General features: G+C 43.4%; 1 protein-coding gene across 2 annotated transcripts; it reads left to right on the top strand.

Moving 5' to 3' along the window:
• The first annotated feature begins 2,035 nt into the window (after positions 1-2,035).
• LOC125303083 (pyruvate kinase PKM-like) lies at positions 2,036-17,038 on the top strand. 2 transcript variants are annotated; one of them, XM_048256595.1, is made up of 11 exons: positions 2,036-2,121; positions 2,841-3,013; positions 3,561-3,652; positions 6,126-6,257; positions 6,680-6,866; positions 7,114-7,384; positions 7,794-7,944; positions 8,544-8,696; positions 14,648-14,814; positions 16,049-16,230; positions 16,818-17,038. In XM_048256595.1, exons 2-11 carry the CDS (start codon positions 2,869-2,871, stop codon positions 16,922-16,924), a joined length of 1,587 nt encoding a protein of 528 aa, XP_048112552.1. In that variant the 5' UTR covers positions 2,036-2,121; positions 2,841-2,868; the 3' UTR covers positions 16,925-17,038. The 2 variants fall into 2 exon arrangements, with proteins under 2 accessions (XP_048112552.1, XP_048112551.1); XM_048256594.1 differs by having other exon boundaries at positions 2,051-2,116.
• Positions 17,039-18,637: the final 1,599 nt, after the last annotated feature.

The raw sequence follows: 18,637 nt of genomic DNA, 5'->3' as shown, positions 1-18,637 counted from the left end.
TTTATATGAATAAACAACATACAGTAAGAGTTATTTACTCTTATTTATACAGTAAGAGTTAAGGCTATTTTGCATCTGTTGTCCATGGACTGATATTAGAAGGCCAGGTGTTGCAATTCAGAGGTCTATGTCCAGCCTAGACGACTAGTCATAGGCCTACTGTCTCACTACACTGGCACCAACAGAGGGATCCTGAAGATGATGTGCCATCCGGTTGGACACACAGCTGTGCTGAAGCAAAGGCAGGAGCAGATAGCACATAGTGGCTCTTCTGCCCAGGCCAGGGCAGATATACATAGCAACAGTAGGCTGCTGATAAGAGCCGCTGGCCTGTGAGAGAGGAGGGTTGCAGCTACAGTTCAACCGACATCCTCACTGACTATCCCTTACAGAAATGTCAGGTTTCTGGCGAAGTTGCCGCAAAATTGCGGCAAGGTCATATTTTCACATGCAAATTAGGTTTCTGGCAAACAGTTGCGGTTAACTTTTGGTAGCCTAATGTTGCAGCACATTTGCGGCAATGTCATTATGCAAATTAGGTTTGTCACCAGAAGTTCACTGGAAGTTTGCCATTATTGGCTAAGTGTGATGGCAAATCACTGGCGAACACATTTGCCGCTAGTAGCAAACTTCTCATTGTTGTCAGAAGTTTGCCTCATAGCGGCCAACACTGGCAAGAAACTTATGGCGATATTTTGTAGTGAACTCATTTGTTTCCCACAAATTACCCACAAGTTTGCTGCAAATCTGCCGAAAACATTACATTTTTGTAAGGGATGCTCTGGGCGCCTATACCCCTAGTCTCCGCAGGGGTGAGGGAGAGAGCCTGGGCGCCTATACCCCTAGCCTGCACGGGGTGAGGGTGACACACAACTCTATCTGTCATTTCCACATGATGACCCCTTGATCTATTTACAGATCTCTGATTGCCTCTCAGACATATCTGGTTTAGCTGGAGGTGGTGTGCCTTCATCCATGTAAACCTCTCAAAAACGGAACTGCTAGTCCTCCCAGCCATACCTAAAACTATACACATCACGTCAAAATAAAAATTGACTCCCTGTCTGTTGCACCTACTAGGTTAGCAAGAAATTTAGGATTTATACTCGATAACCAATCTTCTCCGATCATGTTGCTTCGGTCGCGCGGTCTTGCTGTTTCACAACATACAAAATCAGGCCTTACCTGACTCAATATGCTACCCAACTCCTGGTAGAGGCCATCATCTCACGACTTGATTACTGTAACGCCCTCCTGACAGGTCTCCCAGCCTTCACAGTGAAACCCCTTCAGATGATCCAGAACTCGGCGGTCCAGAACCCAAAAGGGCATATGTTATCCCGCTGCTCACTGAGTTACAGGAACAGATCTCTCCAAGGGGGCTGATGCCTGTCCCACCATCCATCACCAGGTCTGGTGGGCCAACATTTACAACCCCTGACATCACTGGGCTGGACCTGCTGACTAAATCAATATGGAACTTATTTAAAAAATAAAAAAAAACTTCTCTTTGGAGCACAGTAGATTTTGCATAACAGCAATACTTGATTCGTATGCGTGTATGTCCTTTATATATTGATTCATTGCCATGTGTGACTCGTTGTTGTGCTACTCCACGTCTCTTTCTAATTGCCCCTAGGGGATAACATGCCTAATTGCCCCTAGAGGATAACTAGTTTACTAATAAACTAGTTTACTAAAAAAATTAAAAAAAAAAAAAAAGGTAAAAGTGGGCAGCTAGTCTCGTTTTTATTTTAACCTTTGAGTAGTGCACTGGACTGATCAGTATACGTTTTCTGATTGGTCAGTACTCAGGTCGCATCACTCACTATTTGAAGTAGTTGTTTAATTTCATTTGAAAATAATCCCCTGTATATTTAATATAAACTACGGTTTAACTGTATAGATATACATTTTACAAAGATGGTCGCATTCAAAACAGAAAACAACACTTTATAAGCCATTCAAAAACTCATATTAGGTCTATTTAAACACATTGTCCTCACGGAAGGTTATCACGCGCAGCCACCAGAAAGTAGTACCAGTTAGTTTGGGGAGTAACTTTATAGGGCACACAGCTGTCAAACGCTCTAGTCTCCACCGGCGTTCATCTGAGGTAAGGTAAGACGCTACTAACCTCCTGCAAGTCAGAATGAAAGTCAATTACTTGTTTCTGCTGGTTGTGGGGCCATTTTGAGCCAGCTTTGATTTGAATATAAACCTAACGAAATATCCCATAGGCTGATATCCAATTTGACTGCAACATTAAATGGTATAGCCTGAAGTAAATGGTATAGCCTGAAGTATATTTCGAATACATCTTAGCTAGCAAGTGATCGAATAAATGGTTGTTAATACGTTGTGTTCTGTATTCATGTTTCAGACTTTCTTGCCATTACAGCCTAGTTTCTTTAATGTTTGGTCCTAGCCTATCTTAAAACATCTGTTAGGTCGCTTGGCAACAAAAAAAAACACTTTAGAAATTACTTCTGTGAAGGTCCTTGCAATAATGACAATGAACCAAGTCCCTCTTTCAGCATGTTACCACAGTCATTTAGTGGGCCTACACTTAGCCTACTGTATGTTTGTTCTTGAGCCTTTTAAAGATTAAACACAGTAGTAATGATTCCTTCACAGCCTACTAAAAGTATGGATTATAGATGGTTTGAAACTGATAAAGATGCTCATTTGATGCTATGCACTTCTTTCCTCATCTCCTGCACTTGACACTTGACCTTTTAGTCATTTTAATTATTGTCACATCTTTGCAATCAGACAGTTGATCCCTTAAGTTTGTAATAAGTGTCTAATAATGTTGCCTTCTCTCCACTTCTCTCCAGGACCTTCCCGGCAGACCCAGCTCCCACCATGGCAAAGGATACAGGCTCCGCGTTCATCCAGCACCAGCAGCTGCATGCTGCCATGGCAGACTCCTTCCTGGAGCACACGTGTCTGCTGGACATCGACTCCGAGCCCACCGTGTCCCGCAACACGGGCATCATCTGCACCATTGGTTAGTAGCTGCTAGCTAGTTACCCTGAATGGGACCATGAGTAGATACATATTTACTTGACACTTGACCTTTTAGTCATTTTATTTTTTGTCACATCTTTGCAATCAGACAGTTGATCCCTTAAGTTTGTAATAAATAAGTGTTTAATAATGTTGCATATTTGTGCAATATATTACAAATTTACTCATTGAACAGATGCTTTTGCCCAGTCAGACTGGCAGTACACACATATATTTTAGTTCATTAGTTGCCTGGGGATTAAAGACATGAATAATTGTCATTAGAACCTTCCTGTACCAGCAAAACACACCGTCCTATCCACACTGTTCAAATCACACATGTATTACTCCACTTGTGTTTGTTTATTCTATCCTGTTCCACTTGAATCTGCTATTCTATGTTCCACTGTTAATGTTCCTTTAACATCAGTGAAACATAAATAAGTGTAAATAGTGTATATGATAAGCCTTATCTTAGTGCTGTCTAGCAAAAAGTGCAAGGAGAAACAGCCCATAGAATGTTACTTCTCTCTCTCATTTCCCCACAGGGCCAGCTTCCCGCTCTGTGGATATGCTGAAGCAGATGATCAAAGCCGGGATGAACATTGCTCGTATGAACTTCTCTCATGGAACTCATGAGGTGAGCATGTGCTGAGATTTTTACAGCGGCTTTAGAGCACCTAATGCACCTCACAACCAGAGCACAATGAGAGAACAGTGCAACACGCAACCCTGTGGCTAATGCCACCTCACAACTCAGCTTAGAGACAACAGTGCAACAGTGCCCTGTGGCTTCATTTCATTGTGTTAAAATATAGAAATCAGGTCACTGTCCTAAAAGCACTATACATGGCAGCTGTTCTGTAAGCTTTGTGAGCGTTTCCCGTGTCACTGTTGCTGTCCTCCGCAGCAGAAGCTGGCCCACTGAGTGATGTCTTTGAGTGCGGGCGGCCATGGCCACAGCTGAGCGGGGCTGTGGAAATGTCAGGGCCTGAAAGATGATCTAGTAGCCTTTCTTAACCCTCCTCTGCCCTCCACAGCAGCCTCGCCTCTGCCGCCTGAGCCTAATAACCTTTCACCTTTAAAAGTCAGGACTCCGCCTGGCCTTTGCATTGCTTCAGGCGTCATGCTAGAGACCAGGGCATCAAATCTATAGACAAGTGATACAGGTGATGACCTTAGACGGTGCTTAAAATAAGATCAAGACAACAACGTATGCCAGGTTGAAGACATTTAGCAGTCACTCGAGGAAAGCGACATCTAAAGTTCAAAGGTCATGGCTGAATCCCCATGACCTGTTGTATTTAAACGTCGACCCTCAGAAAAGGTTAAGGAGAATACCCAATGCTCCGGGTCTGCACCATGGAGCAGACCTCTGTAAAAGATCCTCTATATTTCAAACCCAGTCTGATATCTTTGGGCTTTTTAAGAACCAAGCCTACTGTCAGCAAATCTGCAGTCTATACAGGTCAGATCAACATTTTCAGACAAAATGCACACACACACACACACACACACACACACACACGCACACACACACACACACACACACACACTTCAGCTCAGTCACCTGTTCACCTGCTCCTCAAATAGTTAGTTTTGGAACAACATGCACCATTATGAAGTGCAACTTCAAGGTATGCACCAGTACAGTAGACTTAAGCAATAATAATAATAATGTTTGTGTTGAATTTTCTAACATGATTCAGCCAATCATAATCAAGGACTGGAACTAGACGGTCAAGGTCAAGGATAGGAGCTGCTGAGGTGGGCATGGCAAGTTTGAATAAATTAAAAAACTGCAATTCTTGAAGTCCAAATAGAAACTAAATCCAGACTCTGTTTAAACTTTACATAGTTATGACTAACGTTTGAGTTAGTGTTAGTTGTAATAGTGGCCACTGTGTTAAACTTTACATAGTTACAGTATAACTAATGTTCGAGTTAGTGTTGGTTGTAATAGTGCCCATCGTATTAAACTGTACATAGTTATAACTAGTGTTTGAGTTAGTATTGGTTGTAATAGTGCCCGTCTTGTTAAACTTTACATAGTTATAACTAACGTTTGAGTTTGTGTTAGTTGTAATAGTGGCCATTGTGTTAAACTTTACATAGTTATAACTAATGTTCGATTTAGTGTTGGTTGTAATAGTGCCCATTGTATTAAACTGTACATAGTTATAACTAGTGTTTGAGTTAGTATTGGTTGTAATAGTGCCCATCGTATTAGACTGTACATAGTTATAACTAGTGTTTGGGTTAGTGTGTGGTTGCATCGTGTTCCTGGTGTTTCTAAAAGCTCCCCTGGTGCGGTGCCAAGGGGGTGGGTGTATTTTTAGGTCATTCATTCTGGGATATGTGGGATTACATGTCCTGCCCACGCGGAAAGGTCACCCCACTACCATACGTGTGTGTGTGTGTAACTACACACTGAAGCCACGCTTCACCAGGGTGCAGGGACAACAGAAGGCCACAGGCACAAGTGGCCCTGCCAAATTACAGCAAATTACATTATGCAACTGCTGTAGTCGAAGACAAACTTGTAACACGATGCCCCATCTCTCTGTGTAGCACTGAAAGATCATTTATAGTGGTTTTCATACATTTAAAAATACGATACCCCATGGCACAGTCAACCTTACCGTGATCATAGATTTCATACTTTACCCACCTCTTATTTTACCACTACACCCCTGTTTATAGGGGTTTTCATACATTCCTCTCAGTCCAACACAGCAGGTACATTAAATTAAATTCTGAAAGTATATGCCTGCATTTGTACACTACTCACAGACAGTTAGAGATACCTGGCTTTCGGGTCAAATTTAATGTTTCAGTACAGAGAGTATTGAAACACTGAATTGTTGGACATGCACATTAAAAGGTTTAGAGATGGTCGCATTAAGTTCACCTGTAAAGGTTATAGTGGATTTCAGATTCATCCTGAAATCTCACCCGAAAGCTGAATATCCCTGACTTTTTTTGAACAGTGTATTTGTAGATGCAGCCACAGAGTATGTAGTTGGATCACACCCCTGTCCAGACACAGAGACTTGGAGATGGTAGAGGTCTGGAAAACCTGCTGATGAGTATGAATACGCCTGTCTTTTCAGTACCACGCTGAAACCATCAAGAATGTGCGTGAGGCTGCAGCAAGCTTCCAGCCGGGAAGCCTTGATTACAGACCCATCGCCGTCGCCTTGGATACCAAGGGCCCAGAGATCAGGACTGGACTCATCAAGGGCGTGAGTATGACATGCTCTTTGTTCCACCATAACATTAATCTAAGAACATGACCTGCTAACAGGCTTTCTCTGCCAGCAGAACACCTATCTGAGTAACCTTAGCAGTAGAGTAAAGTTAGCAGTGGACATGCATGCCTTGCTAACTTGCTTTCTCCTCTAGCATAATGCTATTCTGATTGATGTTAGCAGTGGAGTGAAGTAAGCAGTGGAAATGCATGATTTGCTAACATGCTTTCTCTAACATAATGCTACTGTGCGTGATGTTAGTAGTGAAAATGCATGCCATGTTAACAAGATTTCTGCTTTATCATAATGCTGTTGTGAGTGATGTTAGCAGAAAAAGCTGTTGTGTAGGTTTGTGTTGAGAGCGCTGGCCTGAAGGTCGTGACCTAACAGCAGTGACTGTTGCGTCTGCTCCTCAGAGTGGTGAGAAGGAGGTACAACTCGTCAAGGGCGAGCACATCAAGCTCACCCTGGATGAAAAATACATGGACAACTGTGATGAGAAGAACCTGTGGTTGGACTACAAGAACATCACCAAGGTGGTGCAAATTGGAAGCCACATCTTCATTGATGACGGCCTCATCTCTGTCAAGGTTGTGAACATTGGTGAGTTTGAGCACTTTTCATGTGTAACAGTTCTGTAACTGTAGTTCATGCAGGTGTTAATAAAAGGGACACTAGTACACACTTAACCTAGCAGGTCTGTTCAGCAATTTCTGCTTAGATCCAGATGATTGGTTCAAGTTGCTAAATCATGTCAGATACCAGACCACCTTCCTTTCCACCTTGCTGTCATCATCAAGTTCTCCCTATCTGTCCCTGGCCTCACCTGTGCCTGTGTACCTGTCCACAGGCAGCGACCACCTTGAGTGTGAGATTGAGAATGGTGGTATGCTTGGCAGCAAGAAGGGTGTGAACTTGCCCGGTGCTGCCGTGGATCTGCCCGCCGTATCTGAGAAGGACAAGCAGGATCTGCTGTTCGGTGTGGAGCAGGGCGTCGACATGGTGTTCGCCTCCTTCATCCGCAAGGCCGCCGACGTGCACGCCGTCAGGAAGGTGCTGGGAGACAAGGGCAAGGACATCAAGATCATCAGCAAGCTGGAGAACCATGAGGGCTGCCGCAGGTGGGTTACCCCTGGGGCCCAGAGGAGCTCACAGCAGAGGAGCTCACAGAGACAGTCAGTGGAGGTTAACCAGCTAAGCACACAAACCCTTCAGCCCTCTTCCCTTTCCATACAGTAGCTTCTGATTTGGCTCGGATTCATGATTGAATAATTTTCCTGATTTCCTGACTTCTTTGGCAGAGCATCTTCCCAGACTATATACTATAGTATGCTGACTCATGCTGTAGATGGGTAGAGCATATCTAGATGACATAGGTGTCATGAAAAAAAATGCTTAAGTGGTTGATAAGGGGATTTATCATTCAGTTCAGTGAGACCACTAAACTCTGGAGAGAGATTCTGATTTGATTCTTGCCTGAGAATGAGCGTGTTGAATGATGAATCTGCTGTGGCTGCGGTTGTGCCACAGGTTTGACGAGATCCTGGAGGCCAGTGATGGCATCATGGTTGCCCGCGGTGACATGGGTATTGAGATCCCAACAGAGAAGGTGTTCCTGGCCCAGAAGATGATGATCAGCCGCTCCAACAGACTGGGCAAGCCCATCACATGTGCCACACAGGTAAGTAGGTGTGGTTAATTAACTTCTCATAAACATTATCAAGCTAGCACTGTGGTTTAGGTTGGATGTGATATGAAGATGTATCCTCTGTACTGTAGCTTAAATGTTATTCCTCATATTTCTGCTAAATGAATAAAAGTAAAGGCAGTGTGGTGGCTTCATGATTGAGATTAGTATAGTCTATCAGCAGGTCAAGTCATGTCCATAGAGACCTATAGTCTAGAAGCAGGTTAAGTCATGCCCATAGAGAGACCTATAGTCTAGAAGCAGGTCAGGTCATGTCCATAGAGAGACTATGGCCTCCTCATGATTGAGATCAGGATAGTCTAGCAGCAGGTCAGGTCATGCCCCTAGAGAGATTGAGATCATGAAAGGAGCTGGACCATGGTCAGGTTGGTGACCTGTGTCCTGTTGTGTGTAAAAGTTCTACTAAGTTCTGCTGAGGTTTCCTGAGTACTACTGAGTTCTGCTGAGTTCCCCTGAGTTCTACTGAGTTCCCCTGAGTGCTACTGAGTTCCCCTGAGTTCCCCGAGTTCTACCCAGTTCCCCTGAGGTGTCCTGATTTTACTGAGTTCTGAGATCTCCGCTCCTATTGGCAGATGTTGGAAAGCATGATCAAGAAGCCCCGCCCCACTCGCGCAGAGAGCAGTGATGTGGCCAACGCCGTACTGGACGGTGCCGACTGCATCATGCTGAGTGGTGAGACCGCCAAGGGAGACTACCCTCTGGAGTGCGTCCGTATGCAGCACAATGTAAGAGCACACGCACACACTCACACACAAACACTCACACTTACGAACACACACACACACACACACACACACACACCACACACACACTTACATACACACACACACACACACCACACACACACATACACACACACACACACACACACACACACACACACACACACACACACTTACATACACACACACACACACACACACACACAAACGCACACATACATACACGCACATACATACACACCCATACACGGTGCCTCCACATTTGCCCAACCCCCATCACACTACCCCAACCCGCTTTACTGCACACTATGCTCAAAGTGAAAGGTCCATCCCTGCTTGGGCTTCAGCTGATGGGCATCAGGCAGTGGATTTTACTATGATCACAGTTATGATGTTTGTTTTGCAGTGTTTTTGTCTTTTGTATTTGATTCCATACAGTATATTTTTACATGTTTTAATACAGTATATTTTTCAAAAAATACCTTGTTAAAGGAACACGCCGACTTTTTGGGATTCCGTGTTTCCTCCAGAGTTAGATAAGTCGATACATACCCGTCTCATCTCCGTGCGTGTAGTTAGTCGGTCTGATGCACCCACCGATAGCCTAGCTTAGCAAAGTTGCCTCGAAGTGGCCGGCTCCAATAGCCTACACCTCCCAATAGTGACAAAAGAACGCCAACATTTTCCTAATTAAATGCTGTGATTTGTATAGTTACAATGTGTACAAATAACAATGTCAAATGAGACACAGTCATTTTATAAGCATTCAGGCAAAGCATTGGCAAAGTCGCCTTGTTCCTTTTTAGTCCCTTTGAAGATATACTGTGTATATTTCATGTCTGTATTATGTAGAACTGAATAAGTGTGGTTGTGGTTGATATTTTGAGTTGGCTAAGGCCCTTTTGAGGATATACTGTGTACCGTATTTTCCGGACTATAAGTCGCTCCGGAGTATAAGTCGCATTAGTCAAATGCGTCATGAACAGGAAAAAAACATATATAAGTCGCACTGGACTATAAGTCGCATATATTTAGAAACGTATTTCACAAAATCCAAAACCAAAAACAGAAACTATGTAACTGGACTACTGAGGCCAAAAAGATTAATGTTAATGAAGGTCTAATTCTAAAGCAAATGATTCACTGAAAGAAAATGCCATGTGGTACACCAAAATGTAGCTAAAATGTGGAGAATACAATGCAATCAAGCATATTGGGCAATGTGGAGTCACAAGCTGGCAGCAGATTAAATTTTCCTGGGAGAGAAAAAGATGGTTTTAAAAGGACGTGACCGAAGCAAGCCAGGCATAGACCTATAGGCCCGAAGGTAATTGTAAAGCAATTTACAAAAGATTCACTGAACAAAAATGTTGATGTAGTACAGTGGTCCCCAAACTTTTTCTTCCGAGGGCCAGCTCACTATGCCTGGCTCTAAGAGAGGGCCAGAGACTCACCTTAGTTGAATATTCCATTACATTTAATCATAGGCTACTGCAATTTAATACTATTGTTAGCTGTGTTTATATTGCAATCATTCCATATCAGTATAAAATGTAGCTCAAATGAAATAATACTAGTAAAAAAATAGCATTCCCAAAAGTATTAGCAGGGAGTCCCAAAAGTGTATTTTATTCAAAATGTGTGAACTCTGAACTCTGTGTCTTTGCATACACAGCTCAAGTTGTGAACAAGCAATATCCTACAAATAATTTGAAGTTCTCAAACTATGAGTTTTATGAAGTGCTGGCAAAAACATCTGAAATGACCACTTTCACTCACCTGATGAGAACTTTGTGAATTGTGAATTTGTATGAACATTTGAACGAGTGAATAAAAATAGAAATAATTATCCCAGAAAGTCCCAGAAATAGATAGATAGATAGATAGATAGATACTTTATTGATCCTCAAGGGGAAATTCAAGGGTCTCAGTAGCGTAAAGACATAACACACAACATGCACTTACAACAGAAATGGTAAACATTAGTATAAGTATAAACATATAACTAAACTCAACTGTACAATAAAGTCAGTAGAAGATAAGATAAGAATCTAACAAACTAAATACTAAATACACTATATAAGTTAAATTAAGAAAGTCCAATGTGCTTGAGGGTGATCAAGCATAAGATGCTTGTAGTGACAGGGCCAGGACTGGTGAGGTGCTAAAGGGAGTGAGTGTCGTGATGAAGGTGCAAACAGTAGTCCAACCATAGTCCTTAGTTGTGTGTGCCTGGCAAGGTGCTCAAGAGAGTGGGTGTCATGGTGAAGGTGCAAAAAGTAGTCCAACATTAGTCAACAGTGCAACAGTAGGGTCTAGAGACCAGCATAAATAATATAGTCAAATAGGAGAGTAAAGTGTAATGTAAACAAGGTAAAATAAAAACTATTTCAGTGCAAGAACGGGTTGAGGTAACAGTGTAGCAGTAAAACAGTAGTAAGCAGTAGTGGGCAGTCAGTACTCAAAAAACATGGACGTGGAGAGGGTGGAGAGGCAGACAGACTAAGCAGAGAAGTCTATCTCTCCTCTCCCCTTTAGTGAGGCATTGAACAGTTCAATGGCCCTAGGAACAAATTACTTCCTCAGCCTTGACTTGAATAGAAGTTAGTTAGTTATTAACAATTAATTGATAAACTTTTAGAATACTTTGAGCACTGATGCAGTCAGTACCTCTTACCTTGTTTGCAGGTAGGCCTACATTTCATTCCGTTTTCGATGGCAAACGCGAAACAGCGCCAAAACAACCACCAGTGGACAAAAAGAGTATTACATGTGTACTGTTAAGACTCGCCATAGAGAATGAATGGGGGAAATTACGGAGGTTATAGTTTGACGATGTCGTAGTCCCTTGCGGGCCAGATGCTATATACCACGGACATGTTTTGGGGGGCCACCCAAAATGAGGTGGCGGGCCGTAGTTTGGGGACCACTGATGGAGTACATGAATATTTAGCTAAAAATGTAGAGAATGCAATGCAATCAAGCATTTTGGGCGATGTGGAGTGAGAAGCCGGCAGCAGATTAAATGCCCACGAGAGAGAAAAGATGCGGTTTTAAAAAGAAGTGCACAGAAGTTTTAATAGGACGTGCAGACCAAAGCTGCAGCAAGCAGGTGATATTTAGAAATGTATTTCACAAAATCCAAGACCAAGAACAGACAGATGTAACTGGACACATACTGTAGGGGCCAAAAATATTGAGAATGTTAATGAAGACGAAGGAGTGAATAGCGGCAAGAGGCAAGCCGAAGGTTGCTGACGAGTGCCCATGCTAATTGTAAAGCAATTTACAAAAGATTCACTGAACAAAAAATGCTGATGTGGTACATGAAAATTTAGCTAAAAATGTGGAGAATGCAATGCAAGCAAGCATTTTGGACGATATATTGGCACAAGCTGGCAGCAGAAGAAATACTCGGCTGGCCACCTCCGAGAGAGCGAGAGAAAAAAATATGCGCATTTAAAACTAGGGCCTAAATTTCAGCGCGGGATTGTGGTTTTTGCGCATAAGTTCTTAAGTATTGAGCATAGTAATAAAAGTCCCACAACTCCATCATAATGAGATAAATTTCCACACATGTTACAGCACTGTCTGATAACGTTAATATAATAATGGAACGGCCTGAATGCGGGACTATTGACGGGACAGACCAACTCTGACTTCAATTGAACCCCATGCACACACGCGCGCGCGCAGGACTACTTTGCGGGTGCCCCTCTCTCTCCCTCTCTCACCACTGAAGTCAAATTATAGCCCAGGGGCTTCTACATCAACCGCGATCGACAGGAAAGGAAAACAAACGTTTAGCGATCAGGAACCGTCAGGAATTTCGCGAACACAGAAGCATGACAGCCTATAACGCGAGAGAACATGGATGTGTTCTCCATTTGAGGAACGTTATAATCGATTGCAGACGTGAACAGACAGTTACAGACACGGAGCGCATAGTAGGCCTACTTTCACTTTCTAGTGTGCGTATTCATTATGTGAAAGATAATTACATGTAGTAGCAAAACAGTGATCAAATATTAGCCTACATGGCAGTGAGTTTTGTTTTCAAATGTTTTCATGCATGTCTAGATAAAGGGTGAGGAATGTTTAGGAGACAGACTATCGTAAATCCTCAAATTATGGGTCTTTTATTTAGGCTGCGCAAAGCACAGCACCTTTATTTGGGGCATGGCTTGTACTGTTTGATATTGCTAAATATCGGGACTGATGACCACTGAAATCTGTGGGGTATTTGATGGTTCATGAAAGGGTGTCTGGATTTCCATCCACTTATTGCGAGATAAGGCATCCGCTTTCATTTATTCATGGAACGTGTGTTGAGTTGAAATGGAAACCTTATTCCGTATAGCCAAAGAGGTCTAGATAGCCTAAATTTAGTTATTTCTTTTATTCTGCAGCAACAATTGTGTTTAAATGTAGGTTACTGCTTCAGCCTCTGGCAAGCTCAGAAGGGGGCGGCATGCAACTTGTAGCTTGAGAGCAACGTGTTGGAGACTCGTGGTGTAAAACAATGACTTTTCATTGGCAACAATATTAAACCAACCAACAAAATAAAATATTAAGAAGAGCTCTTTTATGAGTTAAATTTATTAGTCAAAATTATTACTGGCCTTTATTTGTCCGAATCTGAGGCCCGGCTATAAATAGAATCCCGGCCATAATTTGAGGCTTTACAGTAGGTATGCACGTGTGCTTCAGGCATAGGGCTACCTAATCTCTGACTGAAAGTGCACAGAACTTGTGCATTTGAGAGCGCTTTCTCGCAGCTAGACAGTTATTTTTCATGTCCGTTAATGTCAGTTAATATGTTCATGTCAGTTAATATGAATTAACATTTAAAAACATGTTCAATTATATATTTTTTCATTTATAAGTCGCACCTGACTATAAGTCGCAGGGCCAGCCAAACTATGAAAAAAAGTGTGACGTATAGTCCAGAAAATACGGTATACATAATGTGTACTATAGAACTGAAGAACTGAGTAATGCTGTACGTCAGTGGTCCCCAAACTACGGCTCGCGGGCCGGATACAGCCCGCCACCTCATTTTGGGTGGCCCCCCAAAACATGTCCGTGGTATATAGCATCTGGCCCGCATGGGACTACGACATCATCAAACTATAACCTCCGTAATTTCACCCATTCATTCTCTATGACGAGTCTTAACAGTACACATGAAATACTCTTTTTGTCCACTGGTGGTTGTTTTGGCGCTGTTTCGCGTTTGCCATCGAAAACAGAATGAAATGTAGGCCTACCTGCAAACAAGGTAAGCGGTACTGCATCAGTGCTCAAAGTATTCTAAAAGTTTATCAATTAATTGTTAATAACTAACTAACTTCTATTCAAGTCATATTTCTGGGACTTTCTGGGATAATTATTTCTATTTTTTATTCACTCGTTCAAATGTTCATACAAATTCACAATTCACAAAGTTCTCATCAGGTGAGTAAAAGTGGTAATTTCAGATGTTTTTGCCAGCACTTCATAAAACTCTCATAGTTTGAGAACTTCAAATTATTTGTAGGATATTGCTTGTTCACAACTTGAGCGGTGTATGCAAAGACACAGAGTTCAGAGTTCACACATTTTGAATAAAATACACTTTTGGGACTCCCTGCTAATACTTTTGGGAATGCTATTTTTTACTAGGATTATTTCATTTGAGCTACATTTTATACTGATATGGAATAATTGCAATATAAATACAGCTAACAATAGTATTAAATTGCAGTAGCCTATGATTAAATGTAATGGAATATTCAACTAAGGTGAGTCTCTGGCCCTCTCTTAGAGCCAGGCATAGTGAGCTGGCCCTCGGAAGAAAAAGTTTGGGGACCACTGCTGTACGTGATCGATGTTTTGGTTTGTGTGGCCTAATGTCAGATATCTCATCACTGCCTCTCTGTCTCTCTCTCTCTCCCCGTGTCCCCGTGGTGCAGATCGCCCGTGAGGCCGAGGCGGCCATGTTCCACAGGCAGCTGTTCGAGGAGCTGCGCCGCGTTACCCACCTGACACGTGACCCCACAGAGACCGTTGCCATCGGCGCCGTCGAGGCCTCCTTCAAGTGCTGCGCCAACGCCATTATCGTCCTCACCAAATCCGGCAGGTCAGAGAGCGCACAAACACACACACATACACACACACACACACACACACACACACATACACATACACATACACACATACACACACACACACACACACACACACATGCGCACACACACACACACACACACACACACACACACACACACACACAAACACACACACACACACACACACACACACACACACATACACATACACACATACATACACACACACACACACACACATACACATACACATACACATACACACACATACACACACACACACACACAGTACACACACACACACACACATACACATACACACATACATACACACACACACACACACACACACACACACAGACACACAGACACACACAGCTCTACAGCGCTAATGGAGTACAGTGGTGACCTAAATGCCAGAGCTTCGCATGGCGACCTTTCCAGTTCCTGAACCTTGACATTCACCAAGTTAATTTTAACTCAGTCGTCCACCTCAGGGCTACACACACATGGACATGGTATACAGACATGCACACATACACACACACATGAACACGTACACACAACACAGATGTGTACCTGTGTGTCTTCTTAGAAAGGGCCCTTAGAGAGTTTTAATCATTATCATGAATCAGGCTGTAGTGTGATTAACTGGCAATGCAACACTTCAGTCTCTTTGAGTGTGTGTGTGTGTGTGTGTGTGTGTGTGTGTGTGTGTGTGTGTGTGTCGTCTGAAACTGGACGCGGGCCCACATGGGCTCATATGATGGACAGCTGTGAATGTATGCGTGGGGCCGTCTGCCGCTATCGTACACTCCCACACATGCATGTCAATCTCAACAAGGCACAAGAAAGACTACAGTTCCCACAATGCAATGAGATATGTTCACAGTATTTGAGGGCAGAAGTGGCCTTTGACTTTTGGCCTTTACTTTGTTTTTTTCATTTATCTCATTAAATGTGCACAGATAGAGAATAAGAGATTTATTTTTGGGGCTTGCTACCATACAAACATGATACTATATTGTTTTTTTATCCTATCCATCTGTAAGGTTTCCTTTAGTTCAAGTGTATCTGACTCCTCCTCCTTTAGTTCAGGTGTGTCTGGCCCCTACTCCTTTAGTTCAGGTGTATCTGACTCCTCCTCCTTTCATTCAGGTGTGTCTGGCTCCTCCTCCTTTAGTTCAGGTGTATCTGACTCCTCCTCCTTTAATTCAGGTGTGTCTGACCCCTGTCTCTCCACAGGTCTGCTCACATGCTGTCCAGATACCGCCCCCGCGCTCCAATCATAGCTGTGACCCGTAACGAGCAGGCCGCCCGCCAGGCTCACCTGTACCGCGGCATCTACCCAGTCCTCTACACCAAGAATGCCCACGACGTCTGGGCCGAGGATGTCGACCTGCGCGTCAACTTCGCCCTGGAGATAGGTAAGGGCCAGTCTCTCCATCTGACCAATCACACAAGCTCACAGGGTTAGGATCCGACCGTCTGACCAATCACACACGCTCACAGGGTTAGGATCAGACCGTCTGACCAATCACACATGCACATAGTGTTAGGGTCAGACCATCTGACCAATTACACGTGCACACAGGGTTAGGGTCAGACCATCTGACCAATCACACACGCTCTCAGGGTTAGGGTCAGGCCATCTGACCACTCACAGGGTTACAGGCAGAGTGAGGACAGCATGAAGCCATCTTCCCTGAGATGACACGTTTCATCAGTGATGTTCTCTCAACAAGCTTCATTTCATGTTTGAAGATATTCCTTTCATTGCATGTCTACTGATAGTTCTAGACACAGGTGAATAACTACGTATGCTGGTAATGATTACTTTGAGAACACAGTATCTCCCAGTATCTGAGTTAACATTAAATTAACACTCTACACTGAAACCAGTGATGCTTAATTAACACTCTACACTGAAACCAGTGATGCTTAATTAACACTCTACACTGACACCAGTGATGCTTAAAGGAATGCAAAATCTCCCTCCTTTTTCTCTACTCAGGCAAGCACCACAAGTTCTTCAAGGCTGGCGATGTGGTTATCGTGGTGACTGGCTGGCGTCCAGGCTCCGGTTACACCAACACCATGCGTGTTGTTCTGGTGCCTTGAACACTCCCCACCCCCCCCCCCACACACACACACACACACACACACACAAATAAACCATGTGCCCTTCAGACTCCCCCACCATGGAACAGAAACACAATAAAAATAAGAAACTTGTATAGTGTCTTGACTCCCACAGTGCTGTCTACACACAGGTGTGGTGTCTCACACACCCCACCCTACCCCCCTACCCCATCATGTGTGTGTGTGCGTGTGTGTGTGTATGTGTGTGTGTGTTGTGTGTGTGTGTTGTGTGTGTGTCATCATTAGTTAACGGATTAAACATGATGAACCGGTTTGTGAGAGGGGGGCAGTAATCCCTGTGTTGAGAAGGCCTTTAAGGTTCTGCTGTGTTTCTACACACACAAACAGACTCACACACTCACCTGTTACCTCTTCACACTCATATCCCCATTCTGGCCTCCACTAACTGACACTGTTACACTGAGAGTGTGCCCTGATTGGATGTCCACCTGACACATTGAGTTTGAGAGTGTGTGCTGATTGGATATCTACCTGCAGTGATGCGTGTCTTCCTCCTCCAAGTGACAACCTCATGCAGTGGTGACTGATGTGGGCTCTCTCAACAGTGCCACCTGCTGGTGCTATGAGGAAGTGCAGGGATTATAAAGTCTGGGTCAGCTGAATGTCACCTGGTGTCTCTGCCATTCTCAGAGCATGAGGTCGGCCCTCACAGCAGAGTTGTAAAAGTCCGGCTTCAGAAAGTAAAGGTCCTGCCACATATTTGCTCCAACCATTCACTAAATCAGCTGAATCTAATAAGTACAACTCCTCAGCCAGGTAGATGAGCTAATTAGTGAAATCACCTGTGTTAAATGCACAGGTAGAAACAATACATGGTAGCACTTTTACTTTCTGAAGCTGGACTTTTACACCTCTGCCTCACAGTCAGTGTTAATACAGGATCAGCGGGGTGTCTGTCTACACAGCCCAGATGAGAATATTAAAAGTGCACCCTGCGTCTGCGGAGCTCCCCTTTAACACTTTAGGCAGTCTGCCACAGCATGCACTTGCTGGATTGCCAAATTGGTCAATCTAAACAATACATCATTCATCAGCTAAATCATTTTTTAACAGCATCATGTGAAAAAAAAATGGAAATCCATACTGAACCAATACACTGTGAAATATGCAAGGGTGTTTTTCTGCATTAAAACACATAAAATAAGCCGTAGAGACAGTCATTTTCGTTGATCAACCACTACAGAGCTTGGCCTGTATGCTATAGCCCCAAATCGCAAGCAGTGGATTAGCTAGGGACAGTAAGCTAAACGATTCCCAAATAGCATTTTTTTAACCAGTAATATTGTTCAAAGCAGCACCAAACCTTGTCAGGGTCTCTACACATAAAATGAAGCTCCAACAATCTAGTTAGCGAACGCAGTGTTTATTACAGAAGACTGTTAATTACGCTGGAAATACACTTTAATGTGTACTGCGCTATGATGCTTTTCTATCGGCCTCCTAGAAGCTTTGTGTGCAACGTCAGAATAGTGCAAATCTGTCTCTGAATATGTCTCTTAGGCTACACATCAGATTCTCCTCAGCGTGTAGCCATGTCTGCATGTGTGTCCACGCCAGTCACAGACACCCACAGCTACTAGGTGGAGAGGCAGAGCGACGGCTGGCCTCCCTGACAGAGGACGGATGGCTCGGAGCGAGTAGGCCTAGTTGCTCATCAGGTGAAATATGAGA

This window comes from Alosa alosa, chromosome 11 (assembly GCF_017589495.1).
Source record: "Alosa alosa isolate M-15738 ecotype Scorff River chromosome 11, AALO_Geno_1.1, whole genome shotgun sequence".
Lineage (NCBI taxonomy): Eukaryota > Metazoa > Chordata > Actinopteri > Clupeiformes > Clupeidae > Alosa > Alosa alosa.
The sequence above is the reverse complement of the archived record's forward strand: the minus strand, read 5'-3'. Positions and strand labels throughout refer to the sequence as shown.